The 16,598-nt window shown below is 37.4% G+C and overlaps 2 protein-coding genes across 2 annotated transcripts in view; both read right to left on the bottom strand.

Moving 5' to 3' along the window:
• Window positions 1-208: 208 nt before the first annotated feature.
• fez2b (fasciculation and elongation protein zeta 2b) lies at window positions 209-9,809 on the bottom strand. Its single transcript, XM_051644452.1, has 8 exons — window positions 9,542-9,809; window positions 8,730-8,838; window positions 8,529-8,645; window positions 8,273-8,414; window positions 5,636-5,901; window positions 4,985-5,060; window positions 4,657-4,722; window positions 209-2,311 (listed from the first exon to the last, which is right to left on the bottom strand). The coding sequence occupies exons 1-8, from the start codon at window positions 9,769-9,771 to the stop codon at window positions 2,295-2,297; spliced, it is 1,023 nt and encodes a 340-aa protein (XP_051500412.1). The 5' UTR covers window positions 9,772-9,809; the 3' UTR covers window positions 209-2,294.
• A 498-nt stretch (window positions 9,810-10,307) lies between these two features.
• LOC127409652 (WD repeat-containing protein 26-like) overlaps window positions 10,308-16,598 on the bottom strand; it is a 33,691-nt gene continuing 27,400 nt past the window's right edge. The window contains exons 12-14 of the mRNA XM_051644360.1: window positions 16,268-16,397; window positions 15,930-16,124; window positions 10,308-12,958 (exon numbers count right to left, since the gene is read on the bottom strand). Coding sequence (XP_051500320.1) covers window positions 12,933-12,958; window positions 15,930-16,124; window positions 16,268-16,397 — 351 coding nt within the window. The 3' untranslated portion in view covers window positions 10,308-12,932. The remainder of the gene's footprint in view (window positions 12,959-15,929; window positions 16,125-16,267; window positions 16,398-16,598) is intronic.

The raw sequence follows: 16,598 nt of genomic DNA, 5'->3' as shown, positions 1-16,598 counted from the left end.
TTTTACTGTACACAATCTCTACAAAAGAGCAATATTTAGCCAATTAGGTGCTTTAGAAAAGAGAAAACTAGAAATATTTACATTCAGTACAGAAATTTCCATGACTTCATGTCTGGAAAACAATTGTAAAATTACCTCATAGGTAGGTTTTCCATGACCGTAGGGACCCTGTTACTTATAGCTCATGAACACAAAACCACAGTCGATCTGATGAACAGAACAGAAAACTTTATTTGAAAACTGTTCGGCTACATACATGTTTGCTTATAAAATATGAATTTAAAAGGACCATTAGCACAAAAGATTTTGCATTAAAAATAAGGTCAGTTTCAATGTACAAAACTTCATGCACTTACAAAGGCAGCGTTAGATTATAGCTTGTATAAATATATAATCTCTAGTTATTATAGAATGTGTACCCTGATGAATTTGACTAATACGTTTCTCTGTGTCAGGCCACTTCAACCTGACAAACATATTCATGACAACAACTCAAAGAGCTACATATAAGAGTTGTAGTTCACTAATGTTTTAGGTGAATGTTGTGTTTTACAAAATCTGCTCTATTCCCTTTTAGAGACAAATTCAAAGTGCATGCAGCAACTTTTTTACTCTGAATGCGTTACAAACATGAAAAAAATCTGACCTTGAAATCTCTGGTTAATCTCTGACATGGACAATAAAACAAAAACAAAAAAACACTTTACTTGCATTAATGAAATAGTTAGTCCAAAACATTAGAATTGTATCATTTACTTGCTCTAATGTTGTTCCAAACTCATTCACTTTCATTGCATCTTTTTCCATATAATAAAAGTAAGTGGTGACTATTTCCACCTGGTATTAAGATGCATTTCGGGTGATCCGATCACATGTGGTCAGCCCTAAATAGAGGTCTAAAATGTTATGTGATAGAATCACAAAAAGCACATATGAATGTGGTCAAAAATGTATGTGTCCACATCACATTTGAGGTGTAAATGCTAATCCATCCTGTATGCATCCCAGCAGCAGTGAAGCTGATTTTTTTGGCTGTACTATCCCTTTAACATGAGCATTCCAGGGCTGCACATACTATATGACCATGGTGACATTTATTTCATACAGACACATGATTTCTTCCTGAGTTTAAGGTTGTGCATCTGCAGGACTCGACACAAGATCTCAACCTCAAAAAACAAAATTCAGCATTTACAACTACACATACAAAAATATCATCTCTGATCTGTGTTTCACCAGTCAAGAAAATCAATCAAAGAAGACTAAGTCAGTGACAATCATTCAATCTCAGTACAGGACCTCAGTGAGGCCAGACAGATGTGTTTCTCTCTTTAGGAGTTTTTTTTGTAATGCTAGTTATTTCTTTGCACCTAACAAGAGAAATCAACTGCAAAGATCTTAAATGACCTGTAAAATACTATGCTCTTCTTATATCAAACCATGTTTCTCTGCCGATATCTCAGTCAATACACTCACTTCATGAGGTCAAAGATCCGACCCTTCAATCTTTAACTGAGCAACTGCTTTTCACTCATTAAAATAATATTAATACTGTTATTGAGAATTTAGAAGCGCAAACCCCAGAGCTGTTCAAAGAGTTTGACAGTACAGTACAAGTCAAAAATATTCCTAGCAAAAATGTGTTGTTCATTAAGTGCTGCTGTAGATTAATCTGTTCAACTCTGGACGAAAGACATGAGGCTTTTGTGCTGATATTATAATAACCTTTAAAATGAATTAACAGCTATACACACTACATGACTTCCCTACCATTTTTTCAATCTTGGCTGGAAACATTGCTTTCAGATTATTAGAAAGCCCATCAGCTGCTAAAGACTTCCTAAAAACTGTTCCACTCGTATGATGGAAAGAATGACAAAGAGAGAATTTCTACATCCAGACAAGAAAACAGCAAAGACCTGCAGCTGAAAACCAACTCATCTGAATATGATGTCAATGTAAATGTGTTACTACTACATGTTACACAATAGCTCCACTGTGCTAAAAGATAAACTAAAATAGAGGAAATGGTACAACACTGATACTGATACATGAACTGCATTAGGAAATAAAGAGTCATTCTGCAAAAAAACAAAAACTAACTAACTAAAATCCTGCAATCTAGCTTGCACACTTGATGAAATCGACATAAAACAAAAAACACATTCAGATAAACAAATAAATGCCACTTGGGGTAAATTCTGTGCATTATTATAAAGGAATATCATCTGCAGGTGCAGACGAATAGATGTCATCTGTACCGATGAAATGAGCCAGTATTCAGCTCCACAACTTTAAGTGGGACACAGCACTGAAAGAACAGAAATTATTGGATAAATGAGCTGTCAGCCATCAGACCTCAGGCAATCAGGTGAAGCAGGAATCAGCTGGGAATAACTCCATAACATTGAGTACTGCATATAACATATTCATTTCTTCATTTAATTGTTGTTCTCCACAACTTCCTGCAATTAATTCAGCTCAAATGTAACTCTAATTGAAGCCTAAAACATTTAAAACACCTGCTGCTTTCCAAGCATTGATATTAGGGATGCACCGTATGGAGGACCGAATATGACAATATTAAAAATAAAGAAAAATATTTGCAAAAAAAATAAATAAAATAAAATAAAATAAAAATTATAATAATTTAAATTGGACATAAGAGTATTTATACATTTATGTCCTCATTTATGCATTAATTTATTTCCACATTTATTTATGTTTTTATTTCCACATTTATGCATTTCTACATTTCTTTGTCCAATGGTAATGAGGGGGCGTGTTTTCTACTTCAGGCAAAGCAATCAAACTCAGAGAGCTCCAGAGTGATGCTTAGAGGCCACAGTGACATGTTGTGGTGCAGTCAAATAGGGAATAAATTATGTAGAGCAGGGCCAAGAAAGCTCACAAACATGTAATATATAATTTTTACTCTCTTGTAAAAAGATGTCATCCGTAGATGTCATTTCACATTAATATGAAAAAAAAAAAAAAAAAAAAAAAAAAAGCCATAAATGCTTTCACATGACAGTTGTGAAAGTGGCACTTACCTATAGGCTACATGAGGGAAACCATCCAAAACGCTTTGAAACCAGCAGACTTTGACTTCTGAGACATCGGTATGATATCCACTAATGCTGCATGACTGATTTAAATAATATTACAATCCCAATATTGCCTTGCGTGATTACTAAACCTCAAAAGGCTGCGTTTTAAAATATAGTCCGTATTCACTGCTTTAATCAGCACTGTGAGAGCAAGCGGCGTCCTCTAGCGGTCTGGACGGCATTATCCAGTATACCACTATACTATAGAATTTTTAAGGGGGGTTTATCCCTTTGGCTAAGACTTTGTACTTTTCCCTGATGTGGTTGACATTTCTGTGGAATTGCCCAACATATGAATAGTATGAATTTGTAATGTTCTATCATATACAGTACATGTATCTTCCATGTATCATATACAGAGTTCTGTTATTTTAAACTGCACAAACAGAAGTGCAAAAAAGTACAAAATAACCTTTTTTCATATCAATCATCATCTTATATTTAGTTACCTTTTTGTATCTTTTTATCTTCTATTTATCTTTAATTGTAGCTCTCTTTAAAATTTTGGCCTGTCATGTGTTCAACAGATCCAATCCAAGTTCAATGTAAATTATTTATTTTTAGAACAGTAAAAAATCCTTTATACCTCTTTGTAGATTTTTAAAGCAGAATTCCTAAGCAGTGATCTGATGACAAAATAAGGCAAGTTGCTAAATATCAGTATCGGCCTATAGTTTTTGGTTAAAATCAGTATCGGCCAAAACTTTTCATATCGGTGCATCCCTAATTGATATTTTAATTCGGAAAATCAACAAAATCACGACAAACTTGGCAACAGCAAGAGCCCTCCAGCCCTCTACAGATCTGTGTGTTTGGGTTAACTTATCTTTTGTTTAGGGACAAAACATTTAAAGGTGAAGAATGTTATTCCTGCACCACCAAACGGAACAAACAGATAATCCCGCCCCCAACTCACGGCATTGGTCAAGTCAATGATATTGTCTCTCTTGAGACAGATTGATTAAACCAAAAGGAATTTTTACAATGTTTACAGTTTTCAAGAAAATTATTCTTACTTATGGCTGTCTCTGCATATTAAGCTGGGATAGGAGAAAGTATTTTAACATAGAAAAAGTTGTATATTTCAGCTTTAACATCTCTTTGACACAACAGACATTACAGTATATTTTGCTGTAAAGCTGCTTTGAAACTATGCTTGTTGTGAAAATCGCTATACAAATAAAAAATGACTACACAAAAGTGAACGAAATTTGACCTTTAAATAAAAATGTGTCTTTTCTATAAATATATATATATTTTTCAGTAAAACATTTTTTAAATAAATTTAGGGTTTCAGTAAATCAGTGATATTTATTTTTGCCTTTCTATAAAAGCAATAGAAGTCTATGATATATCCTTATTTAGATGCACGTGTGTGCTCCACAGGTCAACAAACCTCTGTCTCCATTTCTCACACCAGTGCTAAAGGTCAAATGCAGCGACAGTAAAAATAAAACCAAACGACAGTCAAACATCATCAACACACAAATACACGATCAGACAATCACAATGATGGATATTCATGAGTGTTTGTGATATCTGATACCTTTGAGAATGTAGTCGGTAAGAAGAGGAGGAACTGTCTCACTGTCCTCTCGCATGGCATGAAGAACTACAAAGAAAGATACATACGTTAATAAATGTACACACACACACATAGACCCAAGTAGTATCCAACTCAAGTGAGCATATCAGCATTAAATACAGGTGTAAACGGAGTTGAAAACGTTTTGTGATCTTATAACTCCACTAAAATTAAAATGTTGTGATTAAAATTCAAATATACCTGGTAACATCAGACTTTTTACATTTACATTTAATCATTTAGCAGATAATTTTATCCAAATGTTGTTAACACACACAGCTTGACTTACTCTTGGTCAGAATCTGCAGATCTTCTACAGATGGGGCTCCATTACTCCTATCATACGGGATCACTGTCGTCAAATACTGAAAGAGAGAGAAAGAGAAAAAAATATGACTCATTCTATCAGATTCGGCAATCATTTTGATCGATTCATTAAAAAGAAGCGTATCTACAGAGTGATATGTTCATTAATTGGACAACACATTGCAATATGTTGTAGTAATTTTTCAATGTTAAAATTATTCCTTGCATCTATTGTGTCAGTTGTTATTAAGCCATTTTTAAAGGTGCAACACTGTGGTGCTATTAAAATATTTCTTTGTTTCAGCAGCCTGTCCAGCCCCTCACAGAAACACTGACTTGACCAATATTGTAAGTGCAGAGTGGGACTATCTGCTTGGAGAACCAATGAAGGACGGGGGGTGTTTTCTGGAATGTGTTTAAAAACAGTTGCTATTTTTGAAATAGTATACTACAATACTATTCTTACATTTCTAAAATAGCAAGACTACATGGCACAGTGCAATTCCAAACATAACGGGTGATTATTATTGCAGCTCTGTTTGGTGACGCCAGTGGCGAAGAAATAACACACTTCAGCTTTAACTTGTCAAAGCATTGTGAAGCGTTTTGACGAATGAGTAATTTGCATTCTTACGGTTCCCGGCACGTGTGAGCGGTCAGATCTCTGGACACCCGCTGTGGTCTTCATCTTCCTCTTCTTCTTCAGCAAGTCTCGATGTTCTTTCTGTCGGTTCTGCACATCGATGAGAGCCGAGATGAATGTGTTCTTCACCTCCTTCTCGAAGTCCAGCTCCTCCCTCACAGCTAGATGATCAATCAACTCCTCTGAGAAACCACGGATCTGCCTCTCCACCTCCTCCAGATGCTCCAGAAGCTCAGACACACACAGACCACGTAACCCTGAGACAGAGAGACAATGGCGGAGTATGGGACCCATGAGAAGATGAAACATCAATGGTCTGAAGATGTACAGTCATTCAAACACAAACACATTACCATTTGTACATAATACACTTTGCTACAAAGACTGTTTTTGTGTGTCATTTGTAGTGAAAACTCACAAATAATCACATAATACTGGTGTAATTTTTGTCAGTGTATAAATGCAATTATATTTAAATATTTTAGTGCATAACAGCTGAATATGCAGTAATAGAGAGGAAAAAAATAAACACACACACAGAAATACCAACATTAAAACAATGCCTAATATCGTGTAGGTCCCCCTCGTGCCACCAAAACAGCTCTGACCCGTCAAGGCATGGACTCCACAAGACCTCTGAAGGTGTGCTGTGGTATCTGGCACCAAGATGTTAGCAGCAGGTCCTTTAAGTCCTGTAAGTTGCGAGGTGGAACCGCTGTGGATCAGACTTGTTGGTCCAGCACATCCCATAGATGCTCAATCAGATTGAGATCTGGGGAATTTGGAGGCCAAGTCAACACCTTGAACTCTTTGTCATGTTCCTCAAACCATTCCTGAACACTATTTGCAGTGTTGTAGGGAGCATTATCCTGCTGAAAGAGGCCACTGACATCAGGGAATACCACTGCCATGAAGGGGTGTATGTGGTCTGCAACAATCTTTAGGTAGGTGGTATGTGTAAAAGTAACATCCACATGAATGCCAGGACCCAAGGTTTTCCAGCAGAACATTGCCCAGAGCATCACACTGCCTCCACTGGCCTGCCTTCTTCCCATAGTGCATCCTGCTGCCATCTCTTCCCCAGGTAAACGACACACATGCACATGCACCCGGCCGTCCACATGATCTAAAAGAAAACGTGATTCATCAGACCAGGCCATCTTCTTTCAGTGCTCCATGGTCCAGTTCTGACGCTCACGTGCCCATTGTTGGCGCTTTCAGCGGTGGACAGGGGTCAACATGGGCACTCTGACCGGTCTGCGGCTACGCAGCCCCATATGCAGCAAGCTGCAATGCACTGTGTGTTCTGACACCTTTCTATCATGGCCAGCATTATGTTTTTCAGCAATTTGTGCTACAGTAGCTCTTCTGTGGGATCGGACCAGACGGGCTAGCCTTCACTCCCCACGCTCATAAATGAGCCTTGGGCGCCCATGACCCTGTCGCCGGTTCACCAGTTGTCCTTCCTTGGACCACTTTTGGTAGGTCCTAACCACTGCATACTGGGAACACTCCACAAGACCTGCCGTTTTGGAGATGCCCTGACCCAGTCTTCTATCCATCACAATTTGGTCCTTGTCAAAGTCGCTGACATCCTTATGCTTGCCCATTTTTCCTGCTTCCAACACATGAAATTCAAGAACTGACTTTTCACTTGCTGCCTAATATATCCCACCCCTTGACAGATGCCACTGTAACGATAAAATCAATGTTATTCACTTCACCTGTCAGTGGTTTTAATGTTGTGGCTGATCAATGTATGGCTAATACGACTTTTTTCTGCCTCAGACAATGCAAGTAAACTTTGGTAAGGTGAAAATAGTAGAACTAAAATAAATAAACTGTAAACTAAGCACAAATAAGGATTCAATAATTAGGCCATGATAACATCGCCTGATCGCGATCAACTGACTTAACTGTGATTATTTGAGATAACTGTGATTACTGAGCACTTTAAATTCAAATCACATTTTACTATGCAAATAAGGGAATTTGAATCGAATAAAGAAATGCCATGAACGCAACGTTTTTCGCACATTTATTCACCACTGTCAAACATGAAAAAAAGCAATCGAATTCCCTCAAATTCATGGTTTATGTGGACAAATTATACAAAATTGCAAGCTACCACAAATAATGTGGAGAATGGTTTAATTTGCATGACTGCAAGTATTAACTTTTCAGCATGGAGCTTCAAAGTATGCCAGAATATATATATTTATTAATAAGCGACTCAAAAGCAAGTTTATAGTATATGTCTGATTTATTTTCTCTGCATGGCAAGCAACATGTACTGTGAAATAAATAATATGCACCTAAATCTCACCATACATACATAATTTGATATACATGTTTTTATTGCTACAATAATTTAATAAATACTTTTGAATCCACTAATTGCATTTGCCTTTGTTTTTAAATGTATAGTTATTTTAGAAATGAAGTCATTTTCTGTCAATATACTAATACTAGAATTCGGCTGTGTACTCCAACTCAGAGCTATAAATGCAAACAACTGCGTTGGCTACTATGCGGAGCCTTCGGCGTAGGTTCGACGCAGTAGTATAAATCGGCCTTTAGCACCAAACTACCTCTGAAAGGTGCTAAATACACACACAAAGTACTTACGTTCCTCATAACTGCTGCTGGATGTCGAATGTGTGAGTGTGTTCAAGTCATGGGACATCATGGAGAGGTCAAACTGGGATGGACTCTCATGTTCCTCGCCGTCTGGAGACTGCTGCATGATCTCTTCAATCTCCTCTATAACCTGATAAACACACACACATACGTTATGATCAACACTAATCAAAAGTTTAGAGAAGGAACATATTCTTAGCCAGGTTAAGTGCAGAATTACATGTCAGAGAGAAAGTGTTTATACCTGTTCTGCAGTAAACAGCGGCTCCTCGTTCACACAGGAGATGATGATGGTGTGCATGTCCATCTGATCTCTGAGCTCTTCATCATCAGAAACGTCAAGATTACTGACCTCCACCGGCTGAAAAACAAACAAATCAGTGTGATCGAGAACTGTTCGCACTTACTGGATGGACAGAATGAGGAATGGATGGATGGGTCTCACCTCTTGAGGTCGGAGGTTCAGTGTGTGGAGGTGCAGTGAACGAGTGTGAGAGGTTTTCCAATCCACTGGCATGACATTGCCATAATTCTCTGTCAGAGCATTCCAAATCCTCACAGAGCAAAAAGGAAGAGAAGAAAAAAAGAGACAAAGAGCAAGTTATTGCTTCTGTAAAAACTGACAGTCACATTTCTACACATCCTCTTCCCTCACAGTCTAAACTGTGTATATTTAAGCAAAACTAAACTAGTCAATATAAAGTGGCTAGATTTAATATCAGTGTTGGATGTACTGCATTACGAAGTAGTTAATTACTGTAATTAAATTACTTTTTAATTGAAAAAAGTAATTTTTCAGTAGATTAATTACAGTTACTTCTTATGTAATTGTGTTAAATATTGTATAGACTGTAGAACAATTCTATATAAAACAATAGTGAATTTAAAATTGAAATTTAACATCTAATGTTAAAATATATGTTTTCTAGTTTAACGCTGCCCCCTTAAATTCTTTGGCCAATTCATGAATAATTTATTTGATTTTATATGATTTAGTTGAAAGAATTAAAAGAACAGTTTCATGTATATCCTTGTGTTGTTTATCTGGTCGAGATTGAGTTTTAGGAAGTAATTAGTAATAAGTAATGCAATTACTTTTCAGACAGAGTATTTAGTACAGTAATCTAATTACATAGTATAAGATGTAATTAGTAGTTACTAATGAATTACTTTTTTTTAGAGTAACTTTCCCAACACTGTTGGGAAACTTGATATATTTTCTGTTTTACGTTATATTTTGCATATTTTGTCACTCACTCGTCGTCACGCAGCAGCTCGCGCTCGCTCACGGCGCGCACACAGACGCTCGTGCACTCGTTGTTGTTGGAGAGCGGGAAGCTCGCGCTCAGCATCTCCTCAAAGGAGGTGAAGCTGGGGATCTCCGGTGAATCCTCCGGTTCCGCGGTCCAGCTGTGCGGCTTTTCGGCCGATTTGAACTCGTTAAAATCCTGCCAGTCTTCATCAAACGGAGCGACCGGGGCAGCCATGACTGCGGCCGAGGACGGGGCAAAAACGCGTGCGCGCTCCCGATATGGAGAACGGAGGGGGCGGGGCTTTTGCCACGTAAACATGCGTCGTCAATTCTCCTCCTCCACGTCATTGTTTACATGTTAGAATACTCAGAATAAAACTTTTACAAAAATAGATTCTCATTTGACGCCTGATAAAAGAACTCAAACGAACTCAGAAACTTAATAAATTAAAAGTAGATGGCACACACCAAACAGTTCCCATTTCCATTTGGTTATTCTTTTTGATCCAATTCCTAACGTTCTGGGAACATTCTCTTTACGTTACATATATATTTTTTAACCATAAACTATCCTTTTTATGTGACAACCTTAAAAGAACTTACACAGAACGCTTATTTTTATGTCATATTTTTATAACCACAAACCAACCTTCCCAGAATGTTGCTGGGATACAAAAACAGACCTGCTTAGAAACCAAAAACTGCTTAAATCAGCCTAAAATGACTAAAAGCCTCTTAAAAAACAAATTACATGACATGTGAAGTGCTTCATTCTGTTTCAAAACCCTGAATGCTTTATTGAAAATATGCATACATATCACATCTCCTTCACAACAATACAAAACAGTACAATCACTTTTGTAATAACACATTTAATGCAAATGGATCCCCTTCTTACAGGAGAATTTATCAATTAGATTAAATCATAACCAGTCACTCCTATTACCAAATCAAACATAAGAGCAACATGAGCTGGAAAAGAGACCCTTAACTTGCATATGGTTAGTAATAGTAGGGTTCACATACCCTACAGTAAGAGTAACAATACTACATCCATCAAAATAATGTTTACTGCTTTATCGAGCAGGCTTGTTCTTATATATTTATATCAAAGAGTGATGATGAACGGTCAAAGAAAGTGACCAACTACTCTCAGATCAATTAAATCAACAACAAAAATGTTTTACAGTGTGCACAAGCATCAGCCTGGTCTGAACAGTGACCAATTATTGTTGAGATTTTATTAGTTTTTTGCTTATGGCACAATACGGTCCTCAAGTATTCAGGCAAAATTCAATCAAAACCAAAATACAAAGCTCGAAAAGGGCTTTACAAGTGTAGCTGACCAATTCAAAGATATATCTTGAATCCACTGAAGAAATTAAAATCTCAAAACCCATTTTACATATCTTTAATAACTGAGATATTCGATTGGAACAAAATAAGTGCTCTGAAATAGCTGCTTTCATAATGAATTACACATGGCTCTTTTTGAATTCAGAATGTTGGCCAAGTTGAACCCTAATATTTAAATGTTTCTCCACTAACTCAGGATTGTTCGTGGTAAATGTGTAGTTTTGATGTCATTTCAAAAGGCATTTGGATTAAAGTGGAATTCTTGCCCTCCTGTAAATATGAAGGGACTGTAAGGGAAATAAACAGGATTTTCTTTATTTTAGCACCATCTTGTGACTACGGAAAGCACATATGGATGTCAATAAAATCAATCAATGTAGTTTTAAAAGGGAAAGAATGTTGATAATGATTAAAAAAGGAGGAGACAATTTGTCTGGTTATAGTTTAATATAACGATACAGAGATAATGTCAACCAAAATCGAAAAAAAAAAAAAAAATATTGTAAACCAAGAGTAACAAAAACTTCCATAAAAACAGGCAGAAAAGCATTCTTTTTAAACATCTAATATGAGTCTATTGCAAATATTTATTTCTCAGCAAAAAGGGGGAATCATAATTCTCAATATTTGGTGTATACAGCTCAGATCAGGGAACTTGAGCATGTGAATCTACCAGATGATATAACTGAACAAGCATACAGGCAGAGCTTTCATGTAGATTAAATCTGTTTGGATATGAAGTGCGGCTAGAAGGGGGGGGGGTTTGTTTTAATGCTGGTATGGCTGTCGTGAGAAATATTTTATGGGGGCTCTCAGGTCAAATGTTGCTGCATAAGTCATTTATACACCACAAACTTCTCATTAGGAGCCAAATTTCTTGAGTGTCACAGTATCTTTCTTTCTCAAGTTGTCTGTGGTTGCATTCGGCACATTTTCACAAACATTCTGTGTAAAATGCAGATTTGTCGCAATATTTGTGCATCTGCAGATACACTGATGACCAGAACGTGCCTTTTTTTTTTTTTTTTTTTTTTACTAATAACAAAGTTTATCTCCTAAATGCCACCTCTAAGGTTAGTGGTGAAATAAGGAACTCCACTAAGAATTTTCATTAAAAAATAAAAAATAATATACAAAATGGTTCTCAAGTTTTTGTTCCACAGATGAAGGTCTCTGGGGCTTCAATTCAGTTAAAATTATTCATACAGCTAAACAAGGGACACACTCACGCTGGTGTTAAAGAGTGCCACATGCGAACATACACAAACTCAGTCACAAATGAACACACTTACTCTCTCTCGCTCTCTCTCACACACACACACGGCTGTGCTACAGAAGGGAGGGCAAAGCAGAATTCAGTCGAACACAAACTCAGAAATCAGAACACGTACACACACAAACAGGTGACCTTTGACCCCAGCTGATGTGATGTGGGCAGGGAGTCTGGTCACAGGTTGAAGAGACTAAGCTGAAACAAATGCTTGTGTGTTCTGAAAGATAAAAAACAAACTACAGCACTCCATCTTAAACACTAAAGCCCAATCTGATCAAATGCTAAATGAACAAAAGAGAATTGCTAGGACTAGTATATCTTAAAAAAAAAAAAAAAAAAAAAAAAAAAAAGCGTTTGTCCTCTGTCTCTTAGGATTGAGAGAAAGAGAGAGAGAAACATTACGTTATACACCGGCCGTACCCTTGGTTACCCCCTGCATGTTTTTGAACTTGCAAGTGCCGATGGGCTGCTGCCCAGCATAAAAGGGGGGTGGGGTCTTGTCTTCAGGCCTAATGGGGGAGGTAATGTGGGAACAATCCCGCAATGGAATAAAGATCAGATCTGTTGTTATGGAAGCAGGTCGCTATATGGAGACACATCAGTGTCAGCCTCTGCTGCCTCCAAACTCCTGAAACTGAAGCTCTGAATCTCTTTCATGTTTGCACTCATGTGTCGTTGTGGAGGAGGACAATGCTGTAATCGTGTTTTTCTCTGTTGGATAATCGCATATTTCTTGTCATATGAAGACGCCTGTTCCAGGGCTGCCATCAACTGTCCATACTGCTGCAACTCTCTGAGAAATGAGGGGAAACGAAAGAGAAAAGTGTTTATGCACTTACATCATAATAATAGATTAAGATACTGTTTACAAACAATCGCTCGGTGGCAGCACTTCCGGGTTCTTTTGGCACCACAGAACTGTTTTTAATGGGCACTTCAAATTGAAATTAATATTTGTGGGGTTAAAACACCATTTCCCAAAGATTATTGGAGATTTGGGCTTCTTTAAATTTCAATCAGTGGATCAGGAGAAAAAGATGACAAATTATGATATTTCACGGATCACTGTCATTATTACTGCATCAAATCTATTAAGACCCATTTGCCATTGATTTCTTTTCATGGAGGAGTCGCACAAACTCCGATCACAAATGGCGGTGTTTAATTTCCAAAGTGCAACATCTGTAACAGTTATTATCGAACAATGATTGTAAACCACCACGGAAGATCTAACGGGATGAACTGGACCCCATCTTCACCACCATAGTGCATACTTGCTGTTTGTGAATGGACATGCAAATAAAAATAATGTACTAAGTCTAAAAATTGCCTTAGCATTTATTTTTAATGCAGTAAATAACTCGTTCAGTCTAAATCGGCTGTTTCCTTACTGAATATGTCAAATTTATCATGTTCTGTATTGTGGACCAGTAATTTTTGCAGTAAAGACACATATCGCATGGTAGTTTTCTTTTTTATATGCCACATTTTTTAGGATTTAGAAGTGTGTTAAACGTGTGGGTGTGTCTATTCATCAACATGTTACATGTATGACTAAATCAGACAGGCCTATTGAAAAAAGTTAAAACTGGTTGTCAATAGTTCAATAAAATGTACACATATTTCTTCCAGAGTTTCCGCTAAGAATATTTGGTGCTGGTCAACGTGTCTGGGAATGATAAAGTTTGCCGGACAAATTGGGGAAAATCTGGTCATCTCATTTCACCGATATTTTTTTCTCTGCAACGTGATGCATAGTATGCGATATAATAACAACAACAACACAATCAAGTCAAATGTAAGGTAAATGTTTATTCATTATAGTTGCTTTTCCACACTATTCAAAATAAAAAACGGCAGTCGTGGAATTAACGTCTAATACAACAAATATTAAAAACAAAAACGGCACAGCAAAACACAGATTTTCGTTCACAAAGAAATATTACAATAACAAAAATCATAAAATTTAGCATCTTGGCTAATTTATTTCTCTTTATTTTTAGGACTATTTTCTATGACTTTTCATGGCACAGAGGCATTCTGCTGCCAAAGTCAATTCGAATGTGTCCAGCATTTCTCTGCAGCTTGAGATGTGCATTAGCCTGGTGACCTTCTCCTCCTGAAGGCGGCTATCAAGGCTGTTTTAATGCAATTCTGCAGAGAGAAGCCTCTCTCTGCAGGCATGCTAGAGACGGGAATAACACAGGCTACTGAGCACGTTACAGTACCAATCAGAGCACACAGTAGAAACATGTTTTGCGCAGCCACAGACCTTATAAATGTGTGCAATTGCGTAATTTGAACGTACTCCATTTAATGTATGTGTGCTTCATGTTTATTAAATGTTTTTATTTATCAGACATTAGGACGTTTTAAGGATCAAAAAAAGGGTATTTATCGGCTAACGGAAACCCTGATTTCTTCACTATAAACATTTTCCTTTATAATAACTTTTTTAAACAAACATTATTATATAATGCTTACCAGTTTATTAAAATTGCAGCCCTGCCCATATCCACTACTGAAAGCTGCTGCTCAAAAGAGCCTGGAAGCATGGTTGCCTACTGCGTGTCGTCACGGTAATTTCATTTGTAATGTGTTCCGTTTCATTCCATTTGTAATGTGTTCCGTTTCAGTCCTCTTGATCCTGATTTTTTAAAATACAGTCCCACCCACTTCGACTCAGTGACTTATATTTTCTTTTCACTGAATTGCCTTTCCTGTAGCACAGTGTGACTGCTTCAAACCCAACACAACTGATGAATGTAGTGCCACAAGGCTCTGTCTTAGGTCCTCTGTTGTTCTCATTGTATGTGCTCTATTTAGCCGATATAAGGAAACATTTTTTAGCTTTAATTGTTATGCTGATTTTTCAAGTAAGCGGAGTGTATTAAGGACATTAAAGACAGGATGGACATTAAAGGGGTCATAACATGGGGAATAAAATTTTCCTTGATCTTTTGACATATAAGAGGTCATTGTCATCGTTTTATCACCCAGCCCTATTTCCTTTTATTACTGACATCATGACGAGTATGTATTTCCGATAAGCAATTCAAACGGGTTTGACACAGATTCTTGCTGGTGAATGACTCAAGTGAGATTGAGAGCACAAGTTTCAGTGACAGACGTGGACACATACTGTTTATATGAACACAAGTGCAGCCTGACTGCCACCCTCATGTAACATCAGCTATGCCTAGCTATTCTTTGTTGTTTATTTCATTTGTTACATCCTTTTGCAGTTTATTTCCCTCTCTTACTGTGCTATGATTCAGCAATACAGAGAGCTCTTGAAATACTCTTAAAAATGGACACCTCACAATTCATACACATTTGATAGACTATTGATAAATATATTTTTAGATGATGAAATCATAACGTGGGTCACTAAAGAAGGCTCCGGGTCCACTGTTGAGCAGCACTACTCTACACTTAAGGACCTGAGTGTCATGCTTGAGAGCAATTTGTCTTTCAGCATTCCTTTACCTTGGAAATATTGCTAAGTTACAATACATGCTCTCTGTTCCTGATGCGGAAACACTAAATCATGCATCCATGGTTTCAACACTTAACCGTTAATACTGTAACCACTCAAACAGTATTCAGTTGCAGCACAATAGTTAAATAGTTTTTCCAACACTCTAGAAGAATACTGATGGAACTCTATTGTTGGTTATTGTTGTTTTTTTAGTCAAATAATAGTTAAACAGCGAATCCATGTCACTTCCTGTATATTTTGCGATTGGGCAGTATATGTGTACCGTTGAGAACGTCCTGCTCTTGTGCATCCAGTATGGGGGCGGGACCCCAGATACGGACTGTGCCGTCATCAGAAGCGCTGGCCATAAGACTGGGAATACATGGGTTCCAGCTTACGCAGTTCACTGTGCGTGTGTGTCCTGTCAACTCCACAATTGGCAGCTCACTGCGCTTGTGCCAAATATATACCTTATGATCTGAAAAAGAGAGAGAGAGAGAGAGAGAGAGAGAGAGAGAGAGAGAGAGAGAGAGAGAGAGAGAGAGAGCGCGAGCAGTTTGATAATTTCAGCACCTGAAGAAAGAAGCTGAGAAATAAATAAAAGAAAAATGTCTACAGTACCTTCACTGCCGCTGGCAATGAAATCCTCGTTGTGTCCACCGAAGCACGAGTGAATGGTGTAGAAACCTTGTGTCACACCCTGATACTTTCTGACCAATACACGGTCCTGCAGGTCCCAGAGATGAACACCCTGAAAGACACACACACGTTACATAAAGTCACATAGAGATGTGTGATGTGAGATGCACACACACAGATCCCTCACACCATGTCCTAAACATGTGCAACGTGATGATAGTTTGAGAATTAGATTTTCTGCATTACTGTAATAAAAGTGCTAGGGGGAAAAGTGCTTAACTGCCATGAAAATAATGTCATGCCATGCAAATAT

This window comes from Myxocyprinus asiaticus, chromosome 19, assembly GCF_019703515.2.
Source record: "Myxocyprinus asiaticus isolate MX2 ecotype Aquarium Trade chromosome 19, UBuf_Myxa_2, whole genome shotgun sequence".
In the NCBI taxonomy this organism is placed as follows: domain Eukaryota; kingdom Metazoa; phylum Chordata; class Actinopteri; order Cypriniformes; family Catostomidae; genus Myxocyprinus; species Myxocyprinus asiaticus.
Note: the sequence above shows the minus strand (reverse complement) of the source record. Positions and strands in the feature narration are given on the sequence as shown.